This window comes from Nematolebias whitei, chromosome 21 (assembly GCF_014905685.2).
Source record: "Nematolebias whitei isolate Nwh7 chromosome 21, NemWhi1, whole genome shotgun sequence".
NCBI lineage: Eukaryota > Metazoa > Chordata > Actinopteri > Cyprinodontiformes > Rivulidae > Nematolebias > Nematolebias whitei.
Window position 1 is genome coordinate 11098485 of NC_056518.1, and position 18037 is coordinate 11116521.

Here is an 18037-nt window from a genome sequence, read left to right on the forward strand (position 1 = left end):
GAATGAACGTCATTTGGGCTTTGATGGATCGCTGCCTGGCGGTACAGTCCCATCTGAAGATTAACTGAACTTTTTTTTTTTTACCTCTTTCAAGGCCGGTCAACGTCCGGTCAAATAGCCGTGTATGGCTGGTTATTGTATGGCAAGCCATGTTACCATATAACTGGATCGTCGGCTGCGGGCGTCCGATAACGCAATCAAAAGCCCAACACCGACCTGGCCCGGCCATCCAGCACATTATTATGGCCTGGCCCAAATTCAGGTTGGGCCGGGCCGGGCTTTGGGCCTGGGTTAGAAATGGCAGCTCTACCCCTGAGGGATACCTCTGAAGTATGACCAGTAGCTGGAGAACATTTAGATCTTGAGATTTAGACATTAATTATCACTTGCCTGTTTGTTGCCACTAAAACTGACATGGCAATCATTCATGTGGCTGTACTGGTGTTTGTTGGCAAAATATCTCATGAACCACTGCGTGGATTTTAAAGAATCTCTTAAAACTTACCAATAAACACCACTGAATGTACATCTAACTCAGACTTCCTGAGTCAACCCCATTCAAGATGGCTGCCATAGCTGATCGACTTTATCCAACACAGAAAAGGCCAAATTTACAAATTCTGAAATTTGAGGCGATTCATCTCCAATACATCATGAAATCACAAATTTAAACTAATCTACAAGGTGTGACCAAAACAGCTCTAACTTCCCAATTTTTCATCATAAAATGGTCGTAGTTTACAATTCTGGCGTGAACGGCGTCAGCGATGTGAATTCCTTTAAGGGATGATGTCATTATTTTTAATAAATGCTACATGTGTGAATCCAACTGTGACGTGCTGAGCTCAGACATGTCTGCAATTAAAAATAGAGGTTGATAAATGTTAAAAATTACTTTAGACTGGTGTAATGATTCAGTTCTGGGAAGAAGAGACAAGAAAACGGGGAGAAAGAATAGCGGGGGGGGGGGGGGGGGGGTTGCATCATGGTGATAGTCACATCTGGGTCATGCTGTTGCTGCATCACCTTCAACCTTAGAAACATAAAAAAACAAAAATAATTGGTCGAGAAAAATAATTCATAAAACATCATCTGTCATTCATACTATTTACAATGGCATACACTGATCTGGCATCCTGCACACACTATTTACACACACACACACACACACACACTCAGATTTACGAGTAGTCAGAGAAATTACTGTAGTACAATGCCGACATAATAACTGGCAATAATTATGTTGACTATGATCCCGGTACGTAGAGGCACTGCTACCTCGCCCTGTCTGCCCTTCAGGGTGAAACCAACAGAAACGCAGCTCACGCTAACAAACCACAGGTCACCAGAGCTGCGGTCGCCCTTTGCGAAGGGGCGGCTGAGGCCCGTATAAGACTGCAGCTTTTACAGCACAGTCGGAGGAGGGGGGGTAAAATGCCACCCACCACATTAAGGGCTCACATTACCATGGTGACCAGTAGTTGCACAGCTCCCATTTCAAGCATTTGTCTGAGTTAAGGCTTCCAAAGCGCTTGCCGTTCATGCTGCACAGTTCCTGGCAACAACTTACAGCAGACCCCCCCCCCCCCCCCAACACACACACAATTTATTCGCACCTATGTGAGATTCAGCTCTATAATTGGCTGTCATTCTCCGCAGGGCTGAGACCCCAAAAGGAGGAGAAATAATGAACTTGTTAAGCGACAAGAGCTTTGGGAACCCATCAGAAAAACTGTCACCATCACCCCCCCCCCCCCCCCCCCCAAAAAAAAAAAGAAGCAAGGCTTCAGTAATGGCTATGGTCCATTGTTCATTCTTCCAATCCTTTAGCTCTCCACTTATAAAACAATACAAATCAAAGACAAAAGGAATCACTTTTCTTTAGGCAGCAATGTTGGTCTCAGTGTTATTACAATTCTGCTTTAAAACAAAAAAACATACAAATAAGAGCATATTTAAAAAAATAAAAATGAGACTAATCAGGACCAAATGGATGAAATGGCTGGTTTGATGTAAGCACAAAGCTTTTAGGACACCAAGGAGTCTTGATATAGTTTCTCAAGTAGTCCCACCTGTGTCTTTGTTCATTTCTCTTTCCCAGTCAGTCTGAAACTGGAGGCTCCAGACGGCAGGCCGGCCCGTTCGGCCAGAACTACAGAAGACTCGAGTTCTCATGTCAGGCCACAGAAAATGCAAGGAACACTGGAGGAGGAGCGCGGGAGTCTCCGTTGTTAGCAACTTTTAAAAATGACCCCCCCCCCTCTTTCGCTTTCCTGCCCGAGAAGTAATGATGATTGGGTGCAGCAGGAAACGAGGAGAGCGGGGGGAAAGGGCAAGCAGGCGACAATAACGACTGGGCAAAGCTCAATAACGAGAGCTGATGCAATGTACCAGGCTCCGGTTTCTATAGCAACCCACTCAGACTCCTGCTGCCCCAGTCTCTGCTGGTCTGCCATTCGTTTTGGGGTCTGCTGAAGCAGGCGCCGCTTCCTGTGGATGTAAAGAGTGCGTGGATTTCACATTATATATGCATGTCCTGCTTGTTCTCGTTCTGCTGCTACCAGCGGTTGATGATCTGGTTCATGTAGTCCTCAGTGGGGAGCCTGCTGCCCGCCTCCTCCGTTCTGCCTCCCTCTTCACCGTCCTCCCGCTCCTCCCTCTCCAACCGCTCCCCTTCCCCGTCCTCCCGCATGGATTCTGAGATCGTCCGGCCGCGGGAGGGCCACAGACTGACGCCGAGGCCCAGGCCCTGATGGCTCTGTTGCATACGGTTCTTAATGCGCTGCTGCCGCCGCTCCTTCTGCCGCGTGTACTGGTAGCGCTGCTGGAACAGGTCCCTGGCGTAGTCGTACAGCTCCATGTCCAGCTCGTTCAGCTCCTCGATACGCTGCACCTGCAGGGGAGGGAGGGAGCACAACAAATGATTACATTTACCAAAACTGAGCGCGTAAAAGAAATGAGGAAAAACAGGAGGGGAAACATCTGGAGGAAATGGAAAACGTATTGGTTCTTAAAAATAAAGACAAATATTTTACAGTTTTCTTTTTATTGTCGTTTCACAAGGAAGGAAACAAGATGAAGACTTTAGACTTTCTATCAGTGCTCTACAGAAAGGTTCCCCGTTAAAGTCTGTGATTTCAGGCCTCTCAGCTTCAGAACTGTTGGTGCTGAATGTGGCGACTGTACAGTAGGATGACCCAGTGGTTTCATTTACTTTAAAACTGCTTAAAAACAACGACAGGCTGCATTAACGCGCTGAAACTAAGATTTTACACTCATCGTATAGGAACACTAACAATTCTGTTGATAAGTTTCAAAAAGTTTCCCTTTTAAATAAAAAACTTGCTATAAACCTGCGTCTGGACAAGAACTGAGTGTAGCAGCCTGAAAAATAAAACCATGAGCTTGTCCGTCTCACATAATCGATCCAAAAACACAAGCTGTTGGTGGTCCCGAGACGTTAAACTGCTTTCAAAGCTCCTTCAGAGCCAAGCGCGTTTGGTAGAAACAACAAAAATGTGTCTCGTGTTAGCTGGTGCAACGCAGCTGGCTTTACTGGAATCCATCATGGGCTGCGTGGGAATCCAATGCGGAGGGGAATGTGTTTAATTAGTGGAAGCCCTTTGAAATGTGCAATCAGCCGAGATGTCATGTGTGAGCAACATGTGCAACAGAGGGAAGTGACATGTTGCATCGATGTTTGAAAATTAGATTTTGATCAGCAGCAGGAGGGACATGAGCTCAAAGCCAGGAGGCGATCAGAGAAATATGTTCTGAAATCACAACAGAGTTTAAGGAAAATTCTACTTTTAAACTCTGTTCTGTAATTATTTACCCGTTTTTTAAATAAATGTACTGATTTCATTGGGTATAGCTGATATTAATATTAACTACTTGGAAAAAAGGCAAATACAGACTCCATACATGCCAAACTAAATCCTTGCAGTGTAAAAATGTCCACTTTTTTGTAATAACACCCACTGGTCCATCAGTCCAGAGGTTCACAGCTGTGCACATTTTATTTCCTCTCCAAGCAGCTGAGTGTGATGTATGAATCGCCATCTGATGTGTACTGGAAGAAGAAAAAACCCCTCGCACACAGGCCCAATCAGTGTGAGGAACGTGCTAGAAGCTGATGTTAGTGATCCCACTTCATTTAACAGCATTTATAAAACCAGACTGTTCATTCTGGTTTTCTCATTTTTACGTATTGATCACCACTTTTTTAGGATCAGGTTTGTGTTTTTCTAATATATTTTCATTTTTGACACTTGGAGAGGGGGCAGCACGGTGGTGAAGCTGGTAGAGCTGCTGCCTCTCAGCGAGCAGGTCCCTGGTTCAAATCCCGGTCCGAGGGCATTTCTGGGTGGAGTTTGCATGTTCTCTCCGTGCATGCGTGGGTTTTCTCCGGGTGCTCCGGTTTCCTCCCACACACCAAAAACATGTATGTTAGACTGATTGGTAACTCTAAATTGTCCCTAGGTGTGAGTGAGAGAGTGAATGGTTGTTTGTCTTATTTGTCTCTATGTGTCCCTGTGATGGACTGGGGACCTGTCCAGGGTGTCCCCCACCTCTCGCACAGTGACTGCTGGACATGGGCACCGGCGACCCCCGCAACCCAAACAAAAGGAAGAAGCAGGTAAAGAAAATGGATGGACACTTTGAGAATTAAAATCTAATGCCCCTTTTCCATTAGTACCTTTAGTACCGGTACAGCACGGTTTGACTCGGCTCGGTACACGTTGTGTTTCTATTATACTTTCCGTATCGTTCCAGTGGGCGGGGTTCAAATTGACTTCACGCGCCTCACCTGTTGGTGGCGGTGAAACGCTGAAACAGGTTTCAGTACAGGGTGAGAATTTATTTTGAAGTTTCTGGTAAATTAAAAAGAATACAGATTAATAAAATGATCAAATTAAACTATTATATACATATATATAAAAATCCTGCTAATGAACTTTTAATGAACCATTAAATCTCGGATGAAGCTGATTATACTAAAACATCTACATTTAAAATGTTGTAGTTTTTCTTCATCATTTGATGTATTTGCACTCACTGTGTCTACTTTTATTGTTCAGTTTATATGTGTGGTTTTGTCGTCGGCCACCAAGCACAAAAAACACGTGCACTTCAGCATCAGACCACGGTGTTGCCATTAGTATTTTTACAAATCTTAAAAATAGGTCCAGCCACTGCTCGAGTTGAGTTTTTGCAAATGGCGGATCTTGTTGTTGTGAAAATTTCTCAAAGCCCTCTAGTGACTCCACCCCCTGACCAATCAGTGACTGACAGCGTTCTGATGTCACATTTTGGTGCCGGTTTGGCCCGGTTTGAACCCCAGAGAAAAGGGTTCTAAAAAAAGGGACCGGTTCTACGAAACATTACTAGTGGAAACGCCTTGGAACCGTGACGAATCAAACCGTGCTGAGTTGAACCATGCTGTACAGTTACCAATGGAAAAGGGGTATAAGGCTAACAGAGTGTTATGTACGTTCATTATGACAAGGACGTAGATCAGAACAGTTTTGGTCCAGTAGTAACTCTAAAATCAGAGTTTTATTTGATTCCAGACTTCCCATCATGCATTTATGTAGAAATGTATCATGGCTGACCGTGGTGTTGTCCAAGTCCACCCCTGCGGCTCGTGTGCTGTTGTACTGCATAAAAGGCCTGATGAAGCGCAACCTGAAGGTCCGTTCAAAGAGGAACTGGGTTTTCCTCTGGTACTCGGTCAAACCAAAGAAAGCCATGTCTCGCAGGTTCTTCTTGGCTGACTCCAGGAGCAGCTGGGCCCTCTTCTTCTCTGGAACTGTGGACATGTTGTAGCAGCCGACCAGGCTCAAGTCAGCCAACATTCGAACCTGAGGACAGAGGATTAGGTTCAACAAATAATGTTGTAAACCTTCACTTATGTCAAGCAACGTCTGCGGGGCGGGGCAGAGGCACCCACAGTTTACTGAAGGTGGAAAACAAAATATTAGTTAACATAAGAAACAAAGATGGTGAATGTCATCTGGGAGTCACAACACAAAGTTAGATTTAAATAAAAAACTGACAGAATGTAAAGTAAAGAAATGTAGCTTTAAAAAATATATAAAAAACACGACTCCCTGCTGTGCATAAACCCTAACGCTAAATTAAATGTTTGATCAAGTGCTCTTCATGGGGACCAAAGCCAGGTCCCATAAGGATAAGTCTCGTTGTGGGGTTAGGTTTAAGACTAAGGTGTGAAATGCTGATGGGTTAGGGTTGGGCTACAGAAAATGAATGGAAGTCAATGCAAAGTCTCCAAAAAGTACATGTACAAGAACGTGCATGTGTGCAAATACAAGTCAGACGACCCTTAGTAGCACCACCCTGGGGTTCAGATGAGATGAGCTGGTCAACATGCTGCGGTGGGAGGCTGAGAGAAGAAGGTGTGAATTTGCCGTTTATGGCCAGCAGGCAAACGCTGGACTGTTCGTGCAAACGTGTGCGAGTGTGTGTGTTGAAAGATAGAGCGTGTTCTGATGTGTGTGCAACTCTTTTTACCCACTTACCTTCTTTATTTTGAAGTCCCAAATTCACGTGCACAGCATTTTTCTGTTTTAATCCAGTGTATTTTAGAGTTTCTTCTGAAGAGACAAATGTAACTGTGTTGGCATTTTTAAGTGCAGAGATGCTGCTGAACTGGAGAGGAGTGAGTGAAAGTTGGTTTATGTGTAATGGAAAAGATGTTTAAAGCCAAACAGAACTGCTGAGCGTTTTAATTTTCTACAGCACGCATAAGAGAATTATAAGAGTAAGATCTTATATTACAGATCTTACTGTTCCATATTTTCCTAACAGAGCACTTCATTCTCAGACTGCAGGTTTACTTGTGGTTCCTAGAGTTTCCAAAAGCAGAATGGGAGGAAGATGTTTCAGTTATCAGGCTCCTCTCTTGTGGAACCAACTTCCAGTTTCTGTCCGTGAGGCTGACACATTGTCCAAGACTTTCCTTTTTGATAAATCCTATAGTTAGGGTTGGTTTGGTTTCCTGACCTATCTCTTATCCTATGCTGCTATAGGCTTAGACTACTAGAGGACAAACTGACCTTATTTTATCAAATGAACAGTTACAAATGAATACTTTGTAATTGTTTCTATCTTAACATGTGTTTTTGTATTTCCTCCTAGTGAGGGACCTGCTCGCCTCCATTTTGGACCTGACATTCTGTGTCCGTTCCTCCTTCCTGTCCTCTCAAACCCAGCCAGTTGAAGCAGTCCTGAGACTGGTTCTGCTGGAGGCATCATCCTGTTAAAAGGGAGTTTTTTTTCCCCACTGTTGCCATTGTGCTTGCTCAGAATGGGAGACTGCAACGAAATGAAGACTCAACACAATCTGCTGGCTTAGATAAATAATATTACTAATTGAAATTTTATGTATGTGAATGTTTTTGTTCAGTGCCCTAAGGTTGTGACTTGGCACTCTATAAATAAACTTAACTGAATTGAATTAGCTTCCATAAAGGTGCAATATAACAACATATTCCACCTTTCAAACTGTGCTTCATCATTTCTTTTCACCGTCTATTGATAAGCGCTCCTTCCTGCGTACCTGTCTGTTGTTGGCCAAGTTGTATGGACAGTCCATGAACTGCTGCAGCGTGCACCCCGACCAGTCCGACCCCTCGTAACAGGAAGGCAGCTCCTCGGGCGTCGGAGTTCGTCCGTCGCACATGTGCAGAGAGGTTTTCCACGTGGCTCCTCGCTGCACGTGCCTCCACTCGCTGAGGTAGCGAGACACAGGATCTCTCAGCAGAGTGATGTAGTAGAACTTCCTGTTTGTAATAGACATAAAAATGGGAGGAGCTTGGGTTAATAATTGTTGTGTTATGGAAAGATCCAAAGTTTGAACAAAGATGAGGAAAAATTGATGCAACAAAAAACTTCATCACATGTCATTCTAAAGTTGACCATGTGGTGGCACTGTTCACAATGCTTTACCACAAAAGTTTAGTCTCCATCCTGCTAACTCAGGGCAAGAGACTGAGGTTGTCATGCTATTATTATCATTTTTCTAAAATCAGCTTCCTCCTGCACAGAAGAGATTTGCTGGACGACAGGAAGTGAAACTAAAAGAAGCGGGAGGAGGTGGAGGAGGAAGGGGACACAGTTGATTTGCGAGGCGGTGGATCAAGTCAGTGTTGAGGCCACACTGTGCAGGGAAAAGAAAACTGCTGGCACAAGCACACCTCCCTCTGCGGCACACATCTCTGCGCTGCAAAGCATCCTTGTGTCTCAGACTCCGACACACACACAGCAAACATCCTTCCTCCCGCTTCACACTGGCACCGAGTATTAGGTCTGCCTCTGAGAGATGACTCATCCTGCATCTGAGACCCTGTGTGAGTGTGCGCACATGCATGCGTGTGTGAAGTAATGGTGCATAGCACAGTTCAATGTCTCTCTAGAGGGGGACCACTCCCACTTGAGCAGAGACCTTTCCAGGCCTTCACACTCCAGCTAATTACTGCAGTCTAATCAATCAACACATCCTCATTAGCCACACACGCATGCATGTGCGTGGCTATGTGTGGCTATGGCGTGGATTTATCTGGGCAACGTATGGCCTGTGGAACGCATGGGGTGTGTACTCTCCTCCCCAGCTTGCAACATGCCAGAGGAATGTTTGCAGTGAATTTTGTGCGCTGACAGGACTCCACGAAAACAACGATTCACACAAAACGCCTCAAACGGAGGCGCACCGTCTCTCTGCCTTTATCGCTAAATCTTTTGGCTTTCCACGGCAAATCTCAACCGGCAAAAAAAAAAGAGTGGCTGTTGGTGGAAACAAAGCTCTAAGTCTTAGAAACAGTAGCAGTGGAGATACTTTAAAACATCCATTCACTGTAGGGAGAATTTTGAACTCCAAAAAAACAAAAACAAAACCTAAATCCTAAATCTGGAAACAATCAGGAGATCCTTGACAGAAAGAACAAATCAAATTTCATCTGGGAGCTCCAGCACAACATAATAACCCCACCCTGATTTGGCTGCAGGACAGACTGATCCCGGCAAATGAAACAAATCAAGAGGCAACGGGGAGATCACGGACAATAAAACGACTAAACCTTCAATCCGGTGGCGCATGAGAGCGCCCAGGCAACAAACCAGGCAGACCTCTCAATCCTAGGGACGGCTGGGGGATTCTCGGCCATAGACACAAGTCTCTAAACTCAAAATCCCATTAACCCAAACCCAAAACCTCATCCATCCCCCCCTCTGTCTTATCTAATAAAACCGACAGGAGAGGCGCAGTCGAACTGGAGCCTGCAGGAGACCAGGGGTACATTATGGAGATTCCTATGATGACATTATCAGGATTCTTAACACTCCCTTGAGTGCAGTGTGTGTTTGTGAGGGACGTCATGAGCCTACTGTGTGTCTCTGAGCAAGAATACGCCTATTAAATCAGTGATGACATTTTACCCCTCTTGGCTTCCATCCCACCGAAAAACAAAACAGTACTGTTTGGGGCTTGCTACACAGACTGGAAGGTAAAGAATGAGGGGAAAGGGGTGAAAAACAGAAAGGAAGAGAGAAGCAGTAAGGGCTGAGGGGGAGAAAGAAGGAGGAGAAGGAGGCGGAAGAGAATTTCAATTAGTTTTCTAATACTGTGAAAGCAGTGAGGGCCCCGAGCCCAAGTGATTCATCAAAGTTATGGCTCCCGCTATAATGAAGGCTCAGGAATATTACGAGGCAAAGTAAATAAATAACACGAGCACACACGCACATATGAGCACACTTACAATGCTAATAAATGGTCCTAAACGACATGCGTCTGCTGGGCTGGACACGTCGGCAAAGATGGAGACTTTCTAGTCTGAGAGAGGTTTAAGTGTCTGGCTGCTAATTCCTATTTGATGCATTGTGATGTGGCCGTGAGTGATTCTGAATCGATTTAAAACGGTCAAAAATTGATTATTATTTAATGTTGACGTCTGGTGTAGGAGAGCAAAAGGCAGAAGTCTTGAGGTGTGGAAGTGCAGGGACTGTTTATGGCGTGCACACAACGGGGTTGAGGCAAACAGAAAGCTAGTGTTTCGAAGGACTTTGGCTCCTATGAAGTTAAAGATAAAACTGATGTTGAAAGAGCCACTTTATGCAAGTGGAGTTCACATTTCCACTTGGGGGAGGGTAAAACTGACGATCGTTGCTGCCACTGCTATAAGCAGCATCTCACTAGTGCAGTTTTTGCATCGTAAGGTCCGGCCCAGCCCTAGTCGGTGTGACCCAAATCTTCCCTGGCTTTGCACGGCCTTCATCGTTTTGGCAGATGGACAGGCTCGTCAGTGCAAGAACTCTTGAGGCTTGCATGATGTCACTTTTTGCAACACCCAACAATGGAAAGCATGGAGCTCACGCTATTGTTCATCGTTCTTTCTCTCATCAAAAACAAGTTAAGCAAGAAAAGTCTGGGTGCTGCTAGAAGAAACAGCAGAAAAAAAAAAAACACGAGTGTATGAGGCCATACAGAAGTAGCATGCCAATGCGGAAGTGCAAGATGATGTAAAAAGGTAAGCTAACGTTAGCTAATGTTAACGAGTTTACAGTCATTTGAAGTCTCGACTACAACCGCGGCAGAGAACGAATCAATGGCTTGTGGTGTGTTGACGTCAAATTCCTGGCACCAGTTGACCCCTCGAATCCCCCCGGTCTTTGGGTTTAAAAAGCTGAGCTGAAAATGGGCAGGACAGCCCAATGTAAAGATTCAGAACCCGAACTGGAACCCGGCTGGGCTAACCCAGAATGAGCCGTACCTTGTAACGCAAAAGGGCTTCAGCTTGGGACGGAAAGGGTTGAAGAATTCAGTGAGACTGCAGCGAAAAATTTACTTTTTTTTTCTTGCAGTTTTGAGTCTGCAACTAGACTTTGACAGTGACAGCCCAGTGAGATACCACCTTATGTTGCCCCCTTTGGAGCACGACCATATGACCATCCTATGTTCAAGATACTAACAAGAGCCATCCCAACACCCTACAACTGGACCATAAACTAAATGGTGGAAACACTGAAGAAAGCTCTTCAGCTCTAATATTTAATGCTTTTACATCCATCACCTCAGAATCTTATGCCACTGGACTCAGCATTGTATCTCCATTTTTTGTCCCATATTCTCCCAAAATCTTTTCATAAAAACTGTTTAATGCTGCAGGATGAAGCAGGTCTGAGAAATTCTATGCTTAAGATCTTGCATCAGTGGTTTTAAAGTCACATGGCAGCCCTACAGATAGTGATCAGATCAAGTTGTGAGGGGCTTAAAGATTCCCAGCACAACTGTTGTGGACTTTAGCTCTCTAATGAGGTTTGACCCACTCACCACAAAGTTCCCTCCCCATTTACAAACACTCCTCGCCTTTAAGGCATTACAACCAGACGTTCACCCTCCATTCCACCCCCTACATGTGACACCGGCAGCAGTTGAAGCACTTATCAGCAGAACTTCAAAGCTAATATGACCCACTCAGCGTCTCATTGTTCAGATTTAAGATCATTATCTGGCTGGGCACAAGAATCCAAAGTCTGGACAAGACACCCTGAAGGGTTTCTCTCTCAGACTAGATTTATGTGCCATGTATTCCTCAGAAAGATGCCCCTCCTTCACCCCCCCACACACACACAAAAAGGGAGTAAAAAAAATCTAACATGGTTAAAAACAAGTTTATTTATCGTGTTATTGATTTACCCAGTCAGACTAATTGTATATAAATCAGCAAGGGAAAAAATCCTTAGTGGATGTGAAGAAGCTACTGATTGCTGAGACTTGTTTTGTCTTTCCTTCTCTCCATTTCATTTTGTCCTGACCCTTGTAGCTAAATTTAAACATGAAATGGAAAGTGCGTCATGAAGGCAGCCAAATTTCTGGCTCTCCAAAAACAACAAAAAAAGGAAAACAACAACAACAAAAATTAAATACACCGTGCAATCTTTGCTTCATCTCTCAAGCTGAGGACATTGTGCCCTCATTTTCTTACATCTCCAACGCACATCTTTGTTTCCACGAATGCTAAAAAACTAAAAAACAAGATGCTTGTAAGCTTTTTGCACTTTAACAGCAGGGATACACAAGACGCTTCTGAGAAAGTTGGGACGCTGTATAAAAAATAATAAATGAACACGGTTTACAATTCTCCATTAGCCACTGCAAACATATTGAGTGTTTGAAAAAGTTGCATTTAAAAAATGTTGAAATTTATTGCAGAAACAAATCTCAACAATTGTGACAGTTGCAGCAAAACGCTGTAAAAGTAAAAGGTAACAGGTAGAAGGACATTTTATAGTTCGATTTAATTGGCAACAGGTCAGTAAGAGGACTCCGTATAAGAAGAGCATTATGGAGGGGCTGACTCTCAGAAGTAAAGATGGGCAGAGGTTTGAATCTTGTCAGCCTTTGGAAAAACTGCATCTCAAAGCGGTGGAAACAGATGATAACATTTCATGAATTTAATGCCTCTTTTCCATAAGTACCATTAGTACCGGTCCAGCACGGTTCGATCCGGTTCGGCACGTTATGAGTTGTGCTTCCATTATACTTTCAGTAACGGTTCTAGTGGGCAGGTTCAGCTTAGAGCCTGCAGGTGCGTGCGAGGCCAGGGTCCGCATGCACCTGCAGGTTAGCAGCTCGTATGATCCTCCACAGTGACCACTGGAACTCGGAGCCTGCAGGAGCGCCAGCCTCGTGCGCTCCTGCAGGTTGGCAACACGGAGGATCTTCCGTGGTAACTGGCAGAGGTCGGAGACAGGGAGATAACGCCCTGCCCGGCCTGAGGGGGGTCCGAGGCTCCGGGGGAGAGGACCAGGGGGACTGGCGGAGCTCCAGCCAGCTCGCTCTGAATTTTGTCGTTGGCCACAAAGCACAAAAAACACGTGCACTTCAGCATTAGACCACGGCGTTGTCATTATTGTTTTTAAAATCTTTAAAATAGGTCCAGTCGCTCCTCGAGTTCGAGTTATTGCAAATGGCGGATCGGGTTGTTGTGAAAGTTTCTCAAACAACCAGTGACTCCACCCCCTGACCGATCAGTGACCGACAGTGTTCTGACGTTACGGTTTAGGGCCAGTTCGGTACAGTTGGAACCCCAGAGAAAAAGGGACCAGGTCTATGAACCGTTGCTAGTGTAAAAGCCTTGGAGCCATGCCGAGCCGAGTCAAACCGTGCTGTACCGTTATTAATGGAAAAGGGCCATAACATGCATGTTAGGCAGATTGGTAACTCTAAACTGTCTCTAGGTGTGAGTGAGAGAGTGAATGGTTGTCTCGTTTGTCTCTACGTGTCCCTGTGATGGACTAGAGACCTGTCCAGGGTGTCCCCCGCCTCTCGCAGTGACTGCTGGAAATGGGCACCAGTGACCCCCGTGACCCGAAAAGGAAGAAGTTATTCAGTCATTCAACCTTTATTTATAAAGGTTAGTCTCATGGATAACGGATGGACGGATGGGTGGGTGGAGAAATCTTTGAGCTTAAAAAACAATGCTGAGAGTCAATAATGGATGCTCATGGTCTTTAAGGGTCAAGGGTCACTGCACTAAAAACAGGTTCGACTTTTTCATGGACATCACAGAAGTCATTGTCTGTAAACGCAGTCATTCACAAATGTTGGTTAAAGCTCTATCATGCAAAGAAAAGGACAAAGGTGAACACCATCCATATGATTTAATTACTCTCAGCTGTCTTCTCTGGGCCAGAGTTAATTTAAAACGGACTGAACCAAAGTGAAAAACTTCTGTAGTCAGACGAATCAAAATATTTAATTATTTTTGGAAACCACAGCCTCACTACTAAAGAGGAGAGAGATCATACAGCCTGCTATCAGAGTGCAGTCCAAAAGCCTGCCTCTCTAATGGTATGTGGGTGCATAAGTGCTTCTGGCATAGGCAGCTTACAAATAATGGAAAGGCACCATCAATGTAGAAAATATATAGAAGTTCATTTTTACGCACACTTTCACACAAGAATAGTTTTCATACGTCTTGATGTGTGCAGGGAACATGGCGTGCACGACATTTTTGTGAGTACACATCATGCACACACGAGGCCCCCAGTCCTGTAATGGTCTCTGAGCTTTGAGAAAACGAGCCCGTTTCCTGTGGGTCACAAATCACAACTTTTACCATCCCTCCTTAACCCCACTTCCTTTTTGTTTCAATCTTTCACCTTCTTTTTTCAGACTTGCTTCGAGCTCTTCACTTGCGTCCTCGTCCTTTTAGGAGCGGACGATTTATTTATTTTTTATAATTAAGAGAATATACACACAAAACATGTAATGTAATGTAGTGGCGTAGAACTGCAGTACACAAGTGATGCAAAAATTGTTGTTTTCCTTTGTAAGAAAAAAGTTGTGACATCTTGTTTACATTTAAGGCCATGGATTGTAGTATACCGGTAGTAAAAACGTGCACACTCATAAAAGCATCCAGACACACAAACACAGAGACGCCAACTGCACCCTGCTGTGCAGAGCAGCTATGATTTATTAATAGTCCACGCATGTTTGTTGAAACCAGAGTTGCTCAACGTAGATCTTTCTGCCTCTAAAAATGGAATTTAGACCCAATCAAGCTAAAAACACAAAAATACAAAAGGAGAACAGAACACACTTAATATAAAAACCAATTAAAAAAAGAAGCGAGACTTGAATATATATGACTTAATTACTCTCAGCTACTAAACCAGCCGATTTTAGATTAATATCTTTCAAACAAACTGAGTTGTAGCTATTTTTATAGTTTTAAGATCAGTTGGCTGTAGTAGCCATCTTGAATGTGGTTAACTCCAAAAGTTAATAACTTCAAGAACTTCATCCAATTATTATTTTCTGCAAGTTTCATCACAATTATCCCAGTGGATCATGAAATATTTTGCTAACAGACACATGGATGCACACACAGAGATTTGGAAACCAATACTCAGCGTCATATTTTTACTCACTGAGACTTTGGAAACATCAACAAAGGCAGACCCTGAGGTAATATTTGTGGGTGCACAAGGGTGCAGGACCCGGACTGGAAGGTGTTTTTTGGTGCGAAGCCCGTCTAAAAAAAGAAACTCTCAGTTCTTGTTGGCCACAACCTCCCAGCAACACTGAAGCCACATGGGAGGGCAAAGCAGGGGTAAAGTCCACCCACAGAAGATCCTACCTCTGCTGTGTGCTGCCAGACCAGACCGGATCAGACGAACAAGAGCGCCATTCTCACCCAGCAGCAGGCAGGCAACAGCAAGCCCACCGAGCCTCCTGCTAACGCACACGGGCCCAAACAAACCCGCTCCATCTCCTCTTCTTACAGCGATGCAGAACCACAGCTGCTCTTTCTGCCGTGAAGGCTTGATTTAAGCATGCTGCAGCCTGCATGCTGTCAGGGAGCGAACAAAAACAAGAACATTATCGCTAAACGAATCAGGGTTTTACTTTCCCTCTTTGTTTACATCAAAACGTCAAAAGTAATTTGTGAACATAGGAATGGATTTCACCCGACACCTTTCATGCCCAGGTTGATTTTAAAAACAGATCTTAGTTGATCAGTTAAGGGATGACTCTCAGCTACTACCACACTAAATTTTAGATCAAGACCTGTAGAACTGTGAGTTGTGTTGTGTGTGGCGAAAATCACTTTGCTGTGGTGGCCATCTTTAACTGGGTTGACTCCAAATCACTTGTAGATGTCAGACAAATTCATTTCTGAGAGTTTCATATTCATTCACGAGCCATTTGGCTAATGGTACACACACACACACACACACACACACACGGTCAAATAAAATCACCGTCTGCCTTCGTCTTTAGTGGCAGACTATAAAAATAAAGGATTAATCGGGGATTCATTGAAGTTTACCAGATCACTGATAGAGACCATAAAGCTGCAACAACCCACAAGCGCTCTGAGTTTGGGAACTGGTTACGGAGAAAAATGTAAAAGTAAAAAAAAAAAAGTTTTATTTATTATATCCCTTTATAAGAAAGCTAAGACCTCCCTAATGGGAGGATGTTCTTCCTGAGCAAGAAGACAACATAAAAAGTGAAGATGTTTCGACCAAACACTGAATCTCACATGACCGCAACAGAAAAACAAAGTACATTTCTATAGACTTAGTACCTCCATTAAATATGTAATTAGCAGCAGCACATTTCTGCTCCCAAAGCTTATTTTTAGGGATTTTCAGCTGCAAGACTTGGGGTAAATAAACTTTAATTCACCTCAAGTCCCAAACATGTGAACATCTTCATATTTTAAGCACAAACATAAAAGAGGCATTGATCCTGAATCTAAAAGTGGCAGAGATTATGATTTGATAAGACTTTCTGTGCTTAACAGAGAGCAGCAGGAGGGTTAGATTGCTGTTTGCTGACACTTGTTCTATATTAATTAGCCCTGCTTGAATAAATTACTAAACACCAACATGTTGAGAAGTGTGAATCACTGTTACATAGTCTTATGTATGAAGTGGAGGCTGGTGGGGGGTGTGGAGTAGGGGTGCCCACAGTTTTTCCGCATGCAAGCTACTTTTAAAATGTCCAGGTCAAAGTGATCTACAAAATACAAAACATATACTTATTTATAAACCTATTAAGTATTCTTCATTTGTACAATATATGTTGACGTACCTTGCATAAATGCATGAACCTATATTGCGCAATACAGCTCTGTACATTGTTGGTCATTATCTTACGTTGATGACTTGCACTGTGTGGAATCAGCCAGGGAAGCATGGTCCGGACAGTAGCTGCTGATAGCCAGCCTCAAGCACACCTCCAAATGATCATCAGTCATGGTGGAACGGTATTTGGACTTAATAATCTTAATGTGGGAAAAGGCTGACTCGCATAAATAAGTGGAGCCAAATAATGCAGCCAAGGAGGGACCACATTTCCTCAAGTTGGGGTACTTTCCCTCTGAGTAAATTCCAGAACTGTCCATGAGCTCTGGCCTTAAGGTGAATGTCAGCTTGTAGTGTCAAAATGTCATCGTCCACTCCAGAAAAGTTTAGGTGAAACAGTGTTTCAATATTTGGTGACAGTGACGCAACCATAGCATCTTCCTGAAAAGGGTGGTAGCACATGAATGTAGTGACTGGCTCCAGTAAAACAAGTCTTGAGTGCATCTGTCAAACCCTGACAGACAGTTCTCAGTCTGCTCAGTGTAGCATGCACCGTCGCATAAACGCCTTCCCTTGTGACTCCAGCTCTGACGCAAGGTTCTTGGAAGTTTGCCAAATCATGGCGCTGCAGCTTTGAGGAGAGATGTTGCACTGAGCTGATCATATCGATCACGGTTTGGTCTTCTCCTTGCAGCTCTACATTAAGGTCATTCAACATCAGTGTTTCCCCTATCATTATACAAGTGGGGCGCCCTGCCCCGTCAACAGAACCGAGCACCCTGTCTACCAAACCGAACCGTGTCCTCACCTGTTGGCACTGATGTAGCGCTAAGCTAGTGGCGCACACAATACAGGCGCGCTAGCTAAAAAGCTAAAGGTAGCGCTAATGCTGACTCTTCCCTCATGCTGAACTTCCCACGCCCGCTCGAAAACTGTTGGTACAAACAGCGCACAGCTCAGACGTGTATTCCCTGTATCAAGTGACAAAATTTCATGGTGAGGATGGATAATAGGCCGACGTCTATTTTTTAAATGCTATGTAATCTACTCGCATTACCGTTGCAATCTATCGATAGATCGTAATCGATGCATTGGGCACCCCTGGTGTAGAGGAATGGGGTGTGGGTTGCAGGAGAGGTTCATTATTCAAAAGGAAATTTGAACATTTACTGATTAAATCAAAAAGTGGTTTTGCCAAAAATGCCTAAATTGTAGATGTCTTCTTAAAGACAATTTGTTAGCGTAGTATCTATAATGGCATAGCATGTCTAATAATATGGCCCAACATTTTCTTCATTTGTTTGAATTTTACAAAAAGTCCACATTTGATTTCACACAAGCATCAACAGACAGTAATGATGTAACATGGCTGGCCTTCAATGTACTGTATTTTTCTTTGTACAAGTCGCAGTTGTTT

General features: G+C 44.0%; 1 protein-coding gene across 1 annotated transcript in view; it reads right to left on the reverse strand.

Moving 5' to 3' along the window:
• Window positions 1–2086: 2086 nt before the first annotated feature.
• The window catches only part of hs6st1a (heparan sulfate 6-O-sulfotransferase 1a), a 79001-nt gene continuing 63050 nt past the window's right edge, over window positions 2087–18037 (reverse strand). The window contains exons 2-4 of the mRNA XM_037695547.1: window positions 7583–7805; window positions 5616–5864; window positions 2087–2893 (exon numbers count right to left, since the gene is read on the reverse strand). Of these exons, the coding sequence (XP_037551475.1) occupies window positions 2558–2893; window positions 5616–5864; window positions 7583–7805 (808 nt within the window). The 3' untranslated portion in view covers window positions 2087–2557. The remainder of the gene's footprint in view (window positions 2894–5615; window positions 5865–7582; window positions 7806–18037) is intronic.